The sequence below is a fragment of the Phyllobates terribilis genome, unplaced genomic scaffold (assembly GCF_046119375.1).
Source record: "Phyllobates terribilis strain yellow unplaced genomic scaffold, ASM4611937v1 Scaffold_4__5_contigs__length_816908805, whole genome shotgun sequence".
Classification (NCBI taxonomy): Eukaryota; Metazoa; Chordata; class Amphibia; order Anura; family Dendrobatidae; genus Phyllobates; species Phyllobates terribilis.
This window is the reverse complement of record NW_027362764.1, coordinates 546,421,025-546,437,119: the sequence shown is the minus strand read 5'-3', so window position 1 is coordinate 546,437,119 and position 16,095 is coordinate 546,421,025. Positions and strand designations below refer to the sequence as shown.

At 41.5% G+C, this 16,095-nt stretch overlaps 1 protein-coding gene across 1 annotated transcript; it reads right to left on the bottom strand.

Annotated features, from left to right (window-relative positions):
- Positions 1–7,969: 7,969 nt before the first annotated feature.
- Positions 7,970–9,288, bottom strand: LOC141264681 (protein FAM200C-like). Its single transcript, XM_073676948.1, has 2 exons — positions 8,443–9,288; positions 7,970–8,344 (listed from the first exon to the last, which is right to left on the bottom strand). The coding sequence occupies exons 1-2, from the start codon at positions 9,286–9,288 to the stop codon at positions 7,970–7,972; spliced, it is 1,221 nt and encodes a 406-aa protein (XP_073533049.1).
- Between the last annotated feature and the right edge of the window lie 6,807 nt (positions 9,289–16,095).

The window sequence follows — 16,095 nt, the reverse complement described above, 5'->3', positions numbered from 1 at the left end:
AGCGAAATAAAGGTTGGGTGTCACAGGTTTTCCGCTATAGAGAGGAGCCAGAAAACTGCAGCATCTGAGTTCACGTACTCCTGCATTGAATAGAAGCACGTCTCCCTCTTATTAAATGGTGCTGGTTTCTTTCAGCAGTGCAGATGTTAAACTGTTCAGCTTTGCGTCTCTGTAGCTTCCTTCTTGGAAGTTCTCAGCTTTGCAGTATCAGTCACTCCCTTCTCCTATATAGTCTCTGCTCTCTCTGGCAATCTGGATTGCCATTGTTAAGTCTTGTACTGCCTGGTGAGGAGTGGAGGATTTGGTGTGCAATAAAGGTGTTTAAGGAGAGCTGTTGTGTGACTGTTGCTTGGTGTTTTGGCTGTGTGTATAGTCCTTTTCTCTTTTATTTTTGTTTACCTATCTAATCCCTTCGGTGTTTTCCCCCTGTTGTCTGTGAGTGCATATTTTGTATGTTTGGTTTTTTCATTTATCCCTGTATGTCCTTTCCTTGTTTGTCTGGTTTGTGTATTTACATACACTATCCCTCCCCACTTTCTTTGGTGGGGGAGGGGACAGATAAGGACTGATTCAGGAGAACAGCAAGGCACGTGGCCCCAGAATTTTCACCATCAGAAGTAACCTGGGGAGCAGGGATAGCTAGGGTGCCCCTAGCATTACAGACAGGGAAGGAAACCCTGGTCCCAGGCTATCAGACAACAGTGTTGTCACATTGGGGCTCTTTGCATACTGCCAAATAGTATCTTTGGACATGTTTCCAAAAGCTTCAATGGTGGCATGCCATCTGGGCTGACACTTGGCATTGCATTGTAATTTAAAGCTGGGTTCACATAACATTTTCTCCTACGGTTAATTGCTTCATCGCGGCAAAATAAGATTTGGGCGGATCGAGTCACAGCATGTTTTATCATGCATCATTTTTGGTTGGGCAAGAAGACACAGTAATTAATCATCAAAAATACAAATTGCCTAATTGTGCACATCCAAATTGAGTACGTGGTCTGTTTTAAAGGATTGTGTTTCTCACAGACAGAGGCATTTGCTCAAAAGAACCTCAAAATGTATTGTCTGGGTTTAATTTTAGCCAATCGGTGTTCCTCCATTATTGCATTTCAGCTAAGCAGGAATTGAAACTTTGGGATGGATCATGGACTCCTGTCAGGAGGATCAGATATAATTGTGAATTATCAGGGTATCAGTGGTATGCCAGGCCGTACTTCGGAATTATCCTGCCTAATGGTAGCATTTAAATTGCAATCAGCATTGGAGATAGAACTGAGCCCTGAGGTACTCAATATTTTGAAAGGACTAGTATGGATGATGAGGGGCCAAGAGATACTGTCTGTGGCTTTCAACTATTGGAGAACTATGCCATCAATTTCGCAGAATTCCTTAAATCTTTGTAAGACCTTTGGATACTCTTGTGGTAAAGTCCATCCTTGTGGGTATTAACCCCTTAAGCCCCGCGGGTGGTTTGCACGTTAATGACCGGGCCAATTTTTACAATTCTGACCACTGTCAATTTATGAGGTAATTACTCTGGAACGCTTCAACGTATTCCCCTGATTCTGAGATTGTTTTTTCATGACATATTGTACTTCATGATTGTGGAAAAATTTCTTCGATATCACTTGCGTTTATTTGTGAAAAAAATGGAAATTTGGAGAAAATTTTGAAAATTTTGCAATTTTCAAAATTTGAATTTTTAAGCCCTGAAATCAGAGCGATATGTCACACAAAAGAGTTAATAAATAACATTTCCCACATGTCTACTTTACATCAGCAAAATTTTGGAACCAAAATTTTTTTTTGTTAGGGAGCTATAAGGGTTAAAAGTTGACCAGCGATTTCTCATTTTTCCAACAAAATTTACAAAACCATTTTTTTAGGGACCACATCATATTTGAAGTCACTTTGAGAGGTCTTTATGACAGAAAATACCCAAAAGTGACACCACTCTAAAAACTGCACCCCTCAAGGTGCTCAAAACCACATTCAAGAACTTTATTAACCCTTCAGGTGCTTCATAGGAATTTTTTGAATGTGGAAGAAAAAAATGAACATTTAACTTTTTTCACAAAAATGTTACTTTAGACCCAATTTTTTTTATTTTCACAGGGGTAACAAGAAAAAATGGACCGCAAAATTTGTTGTGCAATTTCCCCTGGGCACGCAGATACCCAATATTTGGGGAAAAAACACTGTTTGGGCGCACTGTAGGGCTCGGAAGGGAAGGAGCGCCATTTGACTTTTTGATTGTAAAATTTGCTTGAATAATTAGCGGACACCATGTTGCGTTTAGAGAGCCCCTGTGTGCCCAAACATTGGAGCTCCCCCACAAGTGACCCCATTTTGGAAACTAGACCCCCCAAGGCACCTATCTAGATGCATAGTGAGCAGTTGCAACCCCCAGGTGCTTCACAAATTGATTCGTAAAAATGAAAAAGTGAAAAAAAACCCCACTTTTTCATTTTTACGAATCAATTTGTGAAGCACCTAGGGGTTCCAAGTGCTCACTATGCATCTAGATAGGTGCCTTGGGGGGGGTCTAGTTTCCAAAATGGGGTCACTTGTGGGGGAGCTCCAATGTTTGGGCACACAGGGACTCTCTAAATGCAACATGGTATCCGCTAACAAATTGAATGGAAAATCGGCTCAAATTGTTAGCGGACACCACATTGCGTTTGGAGAGCCCCTCTGTGCCCAAACTTTGGAGCTCACCCACAAGTGACCCCATTTTGGAAACTAGACCCCCCAAGGCACCTTTCTAGATGCATAGTGAGCACTTGGAACCCCCAGGTGCTTCACAAATTGATTCGTAATAATGAAAAAGTGAAAAAAAAAACACTTTTTCATTTTTATGAATCAATTTGTGAAGCACCTAGGGGTTCCAAGTGCTCACTATGCATCTAGATAGGTGCCTTGGGGGGTCTAGTTTCCAAAATGGGGTCACTTGTGGGGGAGCTCCAATGTTTGGGCACACAGGGACTCTCTAAATGCAACATGGTATCCGCTAACAAATTGAATGGAAAATCGGCTCAAATTGTTAGCGGACACCACATTGCGTTTGGAGAGCCCCTCTGTGCCCAAACTTTGGAGCTCCCCCACAAGTGACCCCATTTTGGAAACTAGACCCCCCAAGGCACCTATCTAGATTCATAGTGAGCACTTGGAACCCCAGGTGCTTCACAAATTGATTCATAAAAATGAAAAAGTGGTTTTTTTTTCACTTTTTCATTTTTACGAATCAATTTGTGAAGCACCTGGGGATTCCAAGTGCTCACTATGCATCTAGATAGCTGCCTTGGGGGGTCTAGTTTCCAAAATAGTGTCACTTGTGGGGGAGCTCCAATGTTTGGGCACACAGGGGCTCTCCAAACGCAACATGGCGTCCGCTAACAATTTGAGCCGATTTTCCATTCAATTTGTTAGCGGACACCATGTCGCGTTTGGAGAGCCCGTGATGTGCCTAAACAGTGGAGCTCCCCCACAAGTGTCCCCATTTTGGAAACTATACCCCTCAAGGATTTTATTATTAAGGTGTATAGTGAACATTTTGAACCCCGAGGTACTTGCACAGAATTTGATAACATTAGGTCATCATATTGAATAAGTTGTCATTATTCTTGAGCGCAAGTGCTCGCTACTTGAGTTTGCATCGGGTACTCAGGTATGCACCATGTACAGCGTGTGCTCGAGTGACATGCTCGAGTCCCTGCTCCGCATGTTTCACGGCTATTAGACACCCAAAAAAAAACATGCGGGGATCGCTCGTGCATGGCAGGCAATCCCCGTAAAGTTTTTTGGCCGCGAAGCATATGGGGCAGAGACTCGAGCATGTCACTCAAATACCCACGATACTCAATGCATACCAGAGCACCCGATGCAAACTCAAGTAGCGAGCACTTGCTCTCAACACGAGTCGCCATATCGTCATCTTTTTTTCTTACTTTTGAAAAAAATCCCAACCCCAGCCCTAACCCCAGCACAACCCTAGCCCCAAACCCAGCCCTAACCCTAGCCCAATCCTAACCCAAGAGTTTATTTTTGACGCCGTTCCTTGTGCGGTATAAGTGATTAGACGACTTTATTCTTCGGGTCGGTGTGATTACAGCAATGCCAGAATCATATGGGGTTTATATGACTGACAGCTGTCACACACTAAAAGATGCATTTTTTGTAAAATCTAGTTTTTGCATCGCCATATTTTGAGAGCTATAATTTTTCCAGATTTTGGCAGACAGTCATGTGACGGCTCGCTTTTTGCGGGATGACTTGACGTTGTTATTGGTGCCATTTTCAGGCACGTGACATTTTTTGATCGCTTTCTATTCCGATTTTTGGGAGGCAGAATAAACAAAAACCAACAATTCAGGAATTGTTTTTTTTTTTTTTTTTTTATTCTGTTCCGCGTGTGGTAAAATTGATGAGGTAGCTTTATTCTTCGGGTCAGTACGTTTACAGCGGTACCACATTTGTATAATTTTTCTATGTTTTGGCGCTTATACACAATAAAAGCTATTTTATAGAAAAAAATATTTTTTAGTATCGCTTTATTCTGAGAGCTATAACTTTTTTATTTTTCGGCTGATGGAGCTGTATGTCAGCTTGTTTTTTGCGGGACGAGATGTCGTTTTCAGCGGTATCATTTTTATTTATATGCGTCTTTTTGATCGCGTGTTATTCCACTTTTTGTTTGGCGGTATGGTGATAAAGCATTGTTTTTTGCTTCGTTTTTTTTTTTTTTTTTTTTTACCGTGTTCACTGAAGGGGTTAACTAGTGGGACAGTTTTATAGGTCAGGTTTTTCTGGACGCGGCGATACCAAATATGTGTACTTTTATTGTTTTTTTTTTATTTTTTTTATAATAATATTTATTGATGGGTACATTATATTTTTATTTTTGGTGTATTATTTTTTTTATTTTTTTATAATATTTTTGCACATTTTTTTTTTTTTTTTCCACTTTCACACAGTTTATACACTTTATTACTTTGTCCCACTCTGGGACTTTCACTTTTTTTTTTCTGATCGCCTGCATGGCACAGGAATGGAGCACCATCCCTATGCCATGAAGGCTGTCAGAAATGCACAGTGTGAAGATTGCTTGGAGATGCACTGCGCATGTCCAAGCAATCTTCCTGCTCTCTGGTGACCCGGATGTTGTCATGACGACATCGGGTCGTCATGGCAACACCCGGGAAGCCTTTGCAGACTGCGCTGGAAGCCGGAAGAGGAGGTGAGTATCGCCGATCACCTCCCCTTGCCCCTGCAATGCCGCGATCGACTTCGATCGCAGCATCGCGGAGGTTAATGTGCTGGGAGCGGTGCAGGACCGCTCCCTGCACATAGTACCGGGTGTCAGCTGTGACAATCAGCTGCACCCGGCGGCGATCGTGCCCGCACAGCCTGTGTGCGCGCGCGATCGCGATGACGTACTAATACGGGTCTGGCTCTTAAGTCCCAGGGCACAGACGCGTATTAGTACGTCAGATGTTATTAAGGGGTTAATGATGAGAACCAGGTGAACATTTGACTTTGCACACCAATCTAAATAGTACTAACAAAACATTAAGGATCCACTATTTAGGCATGAGAAATGTGACCAACTCCCATTATTCTCTAGGAAACCTTGAAATGAGACTTGGACTTAACCGGTAAGATCTTCAAATTGCAGTCCTTAGTGTGGTAATCAGTTGGCAGCAAGATGTTTGAGAGTAGCTAAACAAATCTGTGGGGCAAACAACAAATCTAGAAGATGTCATGGAGGTAGAAACAAATTTCCACCCAAAGAGGAAAACAATATAGTGACAAGTCCAAATGACAAGAAAGAACATCATCCAAAATAGGAAAACTGGGTTAAACAAAGACAGGCTATAATATTACTGCTGTGAGGCCTTTGAGGCAAATGTGTTTTTCGCATGCTAGTAAAAACTGACTTTTTATCAGTGTACTCAATCAATTTGTATCCATTTCTGACCTGTGTCTGCTTCAATCCTCAGTGTAGAATCCATTTTTCCTGTTTGCACAGTAAAAAAGTTCCAATATTCTCATACCCAATAAAGAGTAAAAAATGGACAGCATTCGGATGACACTTGAATGGCATGTCCGCTGTCATTTTTTTCAAAGACACATTGCTTTGAATGAACGAGATTGATCCATGACTGATAAAAGAAAATGTCTTTTTTTTTGTTTGTTTGTTTTTGTTTGTGGACGCATACATGGAAACGGATGTCTGAATGAGAAATTTTGCAGCATTTGATTGGGAATCATTAGGCCCCCTCGCCATCTGTACAGAACATGTGCATGCCCACTTTTAATTACAATGTCATATTTGTGTTTTTCTATTGCCAACATGGACATACCATCAGTAAGATGTAGGTTATTTGTCAATCATACAATAAGAAATAGACCATATTGGGAAGTGGTTAGTTCTGCAGTCACCTTTAATTGGGGTCGTATTCTGTTAGACATTTGGCCATTTCCTTGAGCCCTTAGGAACTCGATTTTGTTTGTATAAACAGAGAAAAAGTATCATTGGAAAATGTTCTCCTCCTCTGTGTTGCTGCGCACATACTGCGGAAATTTCCGCTGCGGATTATCATTGCGGAAAAAAACGCAGCACTACCAATTATTTTGCGGAAGCGCTGCGTTTTCGCAGCCACTGACTTTCATTGGTAGGCATGGAATCCGCATCACTGCATCTGTAAATGCGGAATCCAAACGTTTCAATGTGCGCATGGTACCCAGGTGTGGAGGACAGGAGACTCTCCTCCGGACCCAGGTACCATAGAACCTGTAAAAAAAAAAGAATAAAATAAAAAATAAATATTATATTTACCTTCCGATGGCCCCCGGTCTCCTTCTCTTCGCTTGCCGGCAGATCGCGGTGGACTGAAGGACCTGCGCTGACGTCATAGTCATGTGACGGCAGGTCCTTCAGTGTACCGCGAGCTGCCGGCAAGCCAGGACGGAGCGAAGCAAGACACCAGGGGCCATCGGAAGGTAAGTATAGATTTATTTTTTGACATTCTTTATGGTCACACTATATAAATCCATGCCGGTTGCATGGATTTATATAGTGTGACCAAGCTGTCAAACACTTTTCCAAGTGATGATAAAATAGCTTGGAAAGCGCTTGACAACCCGCATGCGGAAATGCATGTGAAGAACGCTTCACATCCGCATGTCCCTGGCAGGAAAAATGCATGTACAATCCGCATGCATTTATTCTACCAGGGAGATGCAGAAACGCTCAGGAAAAAATCTTGAGAATTTCTGCATCGTGGGCACATAGCCTTAGAGAAATTTATTTAGATTTTTTTTAAACCTATTATGTCACTCCTTCCATTCCATTTGGCTTGTAAACTCCTATGGGTCACCTACGTACCTTGCTTAATTAATGTCATAGTTTATCAATTTGCTTTTGATTATTTGTCATGCTAGTTGTTTGATAAAAACATTATTTTAAAATATTGGTATTTCGTATGAATATAAACCAATTGGATATATAGGTAAAGGTTCCAAAAACCGGTGTTTCCTACCTTTTGTTATCTTCTGGCACTATTGATCTGTGCCATATGAAAATCCCTATGGATATATCCGTATGATGATCCTTTTGTTCGCTCTAAATCAGTGGTTCTTAACCTTGTTTGAGGTACCGAACCCACCAGTTTGAAATGCACATTCACCGAACCCTTCTTTAGTGATAAATCAAATATGATTTTTTCCAAACTCAAGACATAGGTATATGTTTTTTTACTGGTACACAAAATGAACCGTGCATGATCACCTTGATCAAAGAACAAAACCAACACAGTGCATGAACTCACAACAAATTACATACCTGCAAATCAGTGTGACTTCTGCGGTTGTTTTTGAGAGACCAGTTCAGATATGCGTGGCTTCACCTTGGCAAGTGCTACTCTCAAGTCATTTTCACAGCAAAGTCTGTTCCTTTTCTTTGTTTTTATGTCCAGCATCCTCGAAAAGGATTGTTCGCAGAGATATGTTGTAACAAATGGTATAAAAATTCCAGGGCTTTCTTAGCAATAATTGGGTACTTTTCCAACTGTCGACACCAAAACGTTGAGAGTGTTGTTGTTCTGAAGAGTTGCTGTTGAACCTGGCTCTGCTGAATTTCAATGATTTCGTCGAGGTATTCATAATTGACATCTGCTGTCTCAACAGCAAACATGAACGGCTGTCTCACCCATGCTGGATATGACACTCTTGTAGGGAAATATCCGTCGAGAGACTTTGCAAGTTCATCTAAGTGCGTTGCAATTGTTTGCATCAGTTCCATGGATACAGAAATGACTCCGATTCCAGACACATCTTCGATCTTACTTACACAGTCGTCCAGAAGGGGAAAGTTTGCGAAGTTATTGTTCTCTGTTCGTCGTTTCTATAATGGTAGTTTTTTTTTTTAAAAGCCTTTACGTTTTCTTCTGTTTCCATGATGTTGACTCCACCACCCTGCATCTGCTGATTGAGATGATTTAGAGCTGCAAATATATCAGCCATGTACGCTAAAATGAGAATGAACTCAGGAATTTTGAAGCAATCTGCATGACAATGTTGGTGCTCTTGCAAAAACAGGGCTAATTCCACACGCATGGCAAAAACACGATTCAGCACCTGTCCCCGGGATAACCACCGAACATTAGAATGGTACAGGAGTACCTCGAATTCAGAGCCTATTTCTTTACACAGCTCACTGAAGATGCGGTGCCTCAGAGCAGTATTTTGCACATAGTTCACACATTCCACTACAGTTTTTAATACTTCTGCCATTTTTGGAGGCAAGGTTTTTGTTGCCAACGCATGGCTGTGCAGAATACAATGTGTAACAATGATGTGTGGTGCATCGGCTTTTACTAGCGCACCAAAACCAGACTTTCTTCCCAACATGACTGGAACTCCGTCCGTACAAACTGCAGAAACCATATCGAATGAAAGATTGTTGTCTCTGAGGAAGTCATCCACAAGCTTCTTCGCATCGGCTGCCTTAGTTGTTGTTGTAAGAGGCTTACAAAATAAAAACTCTTCTTTTATCATGTTGTCTTTCACATAGCGCACGAAAACAGCAAGCTGGCTTAGATTACAAACGTCTGTGGTCTTGTCGAGTTGAAGGCTGAATTTTGCCGGACTTGAAATTAGATCTGCGACTACTTGAGCCAAGATGTCTTTACTCATGCACTTTATTCTGTCACTGATGGTGTTATTTGAAAGAGGAATTTGGGATAATTTACCTTCGGCCGCTGTTCCGAGTATCAGATTCGCCATCTTTAATGCTGCTGGTTTTATGAGTGTTTCACCGATGGTGTGCGGCTTGCCCTGCTTTGCGATCAGGTAAGCAACTTCGTACGATGCGGTGAGGATCGGTTTGTTCATGGGTACAAATCCCAAGAGCAGGCAGAGTGGCCCTTTCATTGAATCTGGCTCTTTTCACCTTGAATTCAGCAAGCGTTGTGTTCTTGTATTCCCCATCTCCATGCAGCTTCAAGAAGTGTTCCTTCAGTTTTGCCAGTGCGAGACTAGAGTTGCTCAACTTTGCATTGCAAATCATGCAGATAGGACGCTGACTCCCATCACGTTCCGTGATACATGTGAATCCATGTTGTACATATTCGTCCGACCACTTTCTTTTTTTGCTCGACATAGTTAGTATGGATTACTGAGCACACAATTCCCCGCAGCACTGATTTGCCAATTAATGTAACCTGATCATCTGCAGCAAGTGATGGCCAAGCGGGGCGTGTCATCACAAATTTACTTAATGAGTAGGGTATGTCTTGACCTCCGTGGTGGAGGCTCGACGAACCCATGAGACCGACTCACCGAACCCCTAGGGTTCGATATAACCCCGGTTAAGAACCACTGCTCTAAATGAACTGTCCTGCAGAGTGTTGCACTTTGCTACATATAAATCCTGGCAAATATCCTGTAGAGCATTGCACTATGCTCAATAGAGATCCTGGCAAAATGCCCAAAAAAATTGTCCGTCCCGCTGTAACGGGTACTGCATTGTGTGTCCATGTGTCCCAAACTTTGGTGCACTTGTGGAGTGTATGTATCAACGTGATGGAGAATGAGCTGAGCAATATGGATGTGGATTTGGTAAATTTTTTCACACTGAAAACAGTAAAAAAAATAAAAAAATAAAAAAAAATGAAAGTGGCAATGCTTTTTTCCAAACTGAAAAAAAGCATAGAAAAAAACACCATATGTGTTACATTCAAATAGTAGTTAAAAAAAGAAGTATAAATGGCCATATAAACAGTGTAAATTGTGTTACCTACTATTTGGTCCTGATTTTTGATAATCTTCAGTCTCCGTAAACAAAAAGGAAAGAAAGCACATGAATACACACAGAACAAAAAAATAGGACAGTCTGCAAAAAACTATTTTTTTTGGTTGAGGGTCTCCATACACAAAAAATTCTTGCCTAACCAGATGCAACCCCCCCTCCCGGTGAAGAAGAAACCCATGAATATAGAAAGGAGCTTATCCCAGTATAATGACAAAAATCATTGTGAATGTTAACAGATACAATTCTCTAAAAATAAGGGAATGAGAAAACTACACATGCAAATGGCTGCAGTATGGCTACAATAAGGAATCCTGAACTTAGGGTTTTTTTGGGGGAAGGGCTTTAATGTGTGATTAGGACAGGATCCAAACTTATATTAGCTCCAAGGCTGTGTGCCCACTACGCGTTTTTGAAGCGGATTTTCCGCAGCGTAAACGCTTGGTAATCCGTGCCCCATGATCCCCAATGAAAATCTGCATGTTCTGTGCCCATGCTGCAGAATTTTCCGCAGCGTATTTTCCTTGCGGAAAAATCTGCAGCATGTCCATTATTTGTGCGTTTCTGCATGCGGATTTGAGGTCCCAATGGACTTGAAAAACGCAAGTAAAATTGCTACAAAAACGTGTCAAAAACACGTGTTATATCCGCAAGCGTTTTTGACTGCCAAGAACATGCAGAAACGCTGCAGAAATTTTCTGCATCGTGGGCACATACCCCAAGTGTGGCTTTTCTGATCTCACGAAATAGAATTGATTTAGTCCTTGGCTCTCAATATATGGTTCAGTGAAGAGTGCCTAATACTACACAAAGCAGCAATGATTTTATCAAAACACATCAAAACTAATTAATCCAAAAGTTGAAAAATATGCAAAAAAAACTGAAAATGATAAATTGTTACACACAAATGACTGTTTCACAGGTATGTGGAATGAATCAATAAATATCATCCGACTATAGTCCTCTACTCTTTTTTCTTTTTAATGAAAAATACAGTATACAAATCAGTACGACGGACTGATACAAGCTTCCTAAAAAGTATCCTAATAAGAATTGAAGAGGTTATGGTTGTATTAAAAACACAGAAATAATATAACAAATCTTAAAGTCTGCATATTTTGGCAGAATTGTAAGACTTTACTTAACGCCTCTTCTGCATTTTAAGTAAAAAGGAATCCTAAGAATGAAAAGGAACTCTGGACAAAAAATGTATTTGCTTGCAATTCAGAGCAGAATGCTGTTAAGTACTTTCACCTACACAGCATCATCCTTGAAGCTTTATGTTTCAAGGATTAAATGTTTTAATCTGCTCTGAGGCAGTTACATTATGTGAAATGATTACGGGAACGCCTGCCTGTTCATTTGTCATAATACTCTCTCCAGCACTAATTGCTACTCTAACTTATTTTACCTCTTTAAAAGAAAAGAAAAAAAAAAAAAAACACCGTATGCCACATGCGGGAAGCACTTAAGCTCAGCTGACCATTATTCACATAATGCATTAAAATTCCTTGTCAGACAGAATTTGCACCAAAGCTGTGGACAGATGACAAAACGTCTCTGGTTGCCAGTATATTATGAGGTATCAGCAAAGAAACATGCTGCTCCACTGGGAAGCTTCTATGTTTGCTGGCTTTCCCATGGCGCTTGTTATAGTCTAACGTAACTGTCAACATTTTAGTGTAATTGTTCGGATATTTTGCAGCTGGGAATGTGCATATGTTCTAGTAAGAACTTTGCATGGACATATGGGAGCTCTAGATGTCCATAATGTTATCGCCAGAGGCACAGCTATTGTGATGGATTGTCAGAAATTCTGTAAAATTATGGCTGAACATGGTGACAGTAAAAGAAGACAATAAGCAAATGCCATGTGGCTTATTCAATTATTTACATTTGGACATAACTTAATTCGATTTTAAAATTATACTCAACCACAGGTTTAGGTAATCAAGTAATAAACATAAGATGTGCGAGTCTCATACAACTACAGTTTCAGAAAAGGAGCTAAAACAAATTAAACTTTTGAGTAGAAGCAATGACTCACTAACTTCTGATCATATTTAGTTAGAGCAGTGTTTGCCAAACTCCAGTCCTCAAGGCTCCCAGCAGGTCATGTTCTCAGGATTTCCTTAGCTTTGCACAAGTTGTGGAAGCATCAACAAGGCATCAGAAATTCTCTCACCTGTGCAATACACTGAAAATGCTGAAAATATGACCTATGTATGGGCCGTGAGGACTGGAGTTTGGGAAACACAGAGTTATAGGTACATGGAAAGTCTTTAAAAAATATTTCTGGGACTTAGGGCATACATTTATGGCAAAGACCTCAAATTTCCATTTAAAGTCCACATGCTATACCATAGAGCAGATTATTATGGAGGAAAACAAATGGACTGCATATCCGTGTGACCTACACAAGGACATGTCCGCTTTTTTTTTTTTTTTTTTTAATAACCAGCAAAGGCAAAGCAGACAGCTGTGAGTTGATATCAACAGGATGGGAAGGTCCATGGATATTAGCCCCTTCACAGCCTAATAAGACCAGCCCTCAGCTGCCCCAGAAATGGCAAATACATTAGATGCACCAATTCTGGCGCTTAACCTCGGCTCTTCCTGATTTCTCTGGTGCAGTGGCAATTGGGGTAGTGGGATTGATGTCAGCAGTTGGCTGGCATCAAGCCCTGGGGTTAGTAATGGAGAAGTATCTGTCAGACACCCCCATTACTAACCCCGTAGTTAAAATAATTAAACACATACATAGAAAAGTCCTTTATTTGTAAAATCACTCCCTGACAATTTCCCTCTTTCACCCATTTATTAAAAAAACAAAAATCCACCCCAGTCCGCCGTAGTCCCCATCGACGTCTCATGACTAACCCAGTCTTCTTCGTCCAACGAATGGAGCCCTGTTCTGAGAACGAAGCTTCATAGACTGGAGCAGCAGCCAATGCCGGTTCTCGCACTGCATTCCGTGAGAACTGGCTGCTGTGACGTCAGTAAGGTTACCGCAGTTCACAGCCGCCAGGTCTCACGCTGCGCAATACGAGAGCCAGAATGATGAGCAGAGAAGTCACCGCTCATCATTCCAGCTCTTGCGCTTTCCCTTGGCTGGTTATTAAAAATAAGGGAGAAGCTACACCATTTTTTTCATTTTTTTTTTTGCTAAATAAATGTACCGTAAACTACACACACGGCACTAATTATATATTTCACTCATCTATCTATCTAACACCTAAACATCTGTCATTTCGATTCTGAATTCTATTTCAGTGTGTGTCATATGGATGTAACAAACATACATAGATAGCACCGGTACTGTTTTTTCCAGTACAGGAAATATCAGGACTAGAGATGGGCGAACCCGAACAGTAAAGTTAGGGGTTCGTACCGAACACCTACTGTTCGAGCACGAACCACCGAACAAGGACTTCCTCAGGAAGTCGGTGCTGCTGTTTGGGTCCGGGTGTTTCCCGCGCTGTCATTGTAAATAGCGAGCACAGACCCCGCTGGATGGAAGCAGTAGCCTCTCGTCAGTGGCGCCTGTGCTGAAAGTAAACAATAAAAGATAAAATTAATAAATTAATATTGAAATAAAAAAACACATTATACTTACCTACACCTAGTCCCTGTTGCCCTCGTCCACTGTAAAAAAATAAAAAACACCATATACTCACCTTATTGCCTAATCTCCAATGCCCATGTCACATGTAATAAATAAAAAATAAACCACCATAATCCTCACCTATCCGCCATAATCCTTAGTGACCCACAGAGATCTCTTGAATAGAACAGCCACATCATTAGATGTGACCTTTCTATTCAGCAGCCAGTGATACACTGACAGGAGCGTCATCGCTCCTGCAGTGTATAGCGCTGAGCTGCTAGGAGTGAGGTCACTAGAGTTCATCAGCTAATGAAGCTCCAGTGACCTCACTTATGGCACAACCATTGCGTGAGAAAATTCCCACGCAGCAGTGGTGCCGTAAGAGAGGTCACTGGGGCTCATAAGCTGACTGAACTCTGGTGACCTCACTCCAGGAAGCTCAACACTATACACTGACACAGGACTCCTGTGTCAGTGTATAGTTTGCTGTTTTGCAAAGCAGTCACATCAGTGACTGCTGATGTGGCTGTCCTACAAATGAACCGATAACAATGGGATCCTCGGGATTGTCATAAGGCAGACAGGTGAGTGATATAGCAATTAGCACATGTCCAAATATCAAAATCGATGCATACCACTTCAGAATAAATATAACAACCCAAGATATAATTAAACATAAAATAGCAGGAATAGTATGTATCAACAAACCACAGTCCAAAATATTGTAGCTAAAGGCTATGGGCAATAGCTCAGTACTATATAGGCTAAGGTGGAATACAGCAGAGGTATATTTCAAATCAAATATGCAGTCTTGATTTTAATAAACAAAGTGTCAATGTAAACCAAATAAAGTGCATAATGCTTTTGTAAACCTTTGTTCCAATTGTTAAATAAAGTGTATACACCTTGATCCACCATCACAAGCCAATATATGGTTGATAACCAGGTAGGCATAAATAGATCTAATGAAAGACGCCTCAATGTAAAGTGCTTAGTGCGGTTTTGCTGAGGCATTTAAATGTATCTATGGCATAGCCCAAGGTTTAATAATCTTACTATTTTATGCTGGTTCTATGGGGACATGTGAGGGTGGTGAGGATGTGCATCCCACTCCTCTGATATTTCTGTTGGTCTAATGTATTTTACATGCATGTTACTGCTATGTATTTAATGGTTATTTCCCTGTGGGCTGCAGTGTGGACCGTAGGCCACAAGATGTCACTCTCTTTCTTTTTACTCTGGTATAGAATGTAGATGAAATCTGCCCAGATACAAGACAAGATGCAGACATCAGGCACAAAGACAGTTTGAGGGTTAACTAAGTACAGCCCATAGTGGGAGGGAGTTTTGTGGATTTCTGGGAGAAGGGATCCATTTTAGTCAGTCTAGAAGAGGAAGAGAAAGAGGCAAGACAGGTTGTTCCTAGTGTGGAACTACAAGGCTCATGAGGAAAACGACCTAGTTATAGAGGCAGCAGGACGACACAGGCAAGTGGGGAATCCTGCAAGAGAAAAGCTTAGAAGTCCAGGAAGCGTACTGTCCAGCAAGAAAGGGGACCTTAGGGCGAGGTAGCACCCTGCTGTGGGTACTGACGAGTACTGTCCAGTGACAAAAGGACCTTAGGAAAAGGCATCATCCTGCTGTGGGTACTGAAACAGAGCACGTGTCTATGAGCGGCCCCTGGGACTGATATAAGCAAGGATACAGGGGATCAGGGCATAGCAACACACGTGGACCCGTATGACTCTACCCCTAAAGAAAACGCAGGCATTTAAGATCTCTCCTTACTATTGTGCCGTATTGTACCAGAAACAGTGCAGACTGTAACTCTGAGAATGGAGCCTGTGTACTGTGTGGCAAGTGATGAAGAATGCATAACCTGTTACTCTATGTTCACCTGCTTGATGGTGCATGAAAAGAACACCGTTTATAACAGCTGATTTGGCTTCTTGACTGAGAGGATTAAACGGGACAGTTCTGCACCCAGCGCATTAACAGGGATTGTGGAGATCTCAGATCTCGAAGCATCGTCGCACATACAACCCCACAGTACACCATTTCCCGTAGCGGGCCGGGTTGTCAAAGAAGCGACACTTGCCCATGACTACAACCCTGAGCCCCGTTACAGACACATGGACTCCAACCAGCACTAAATAGTGAGTGCTGTTTTTGTTTC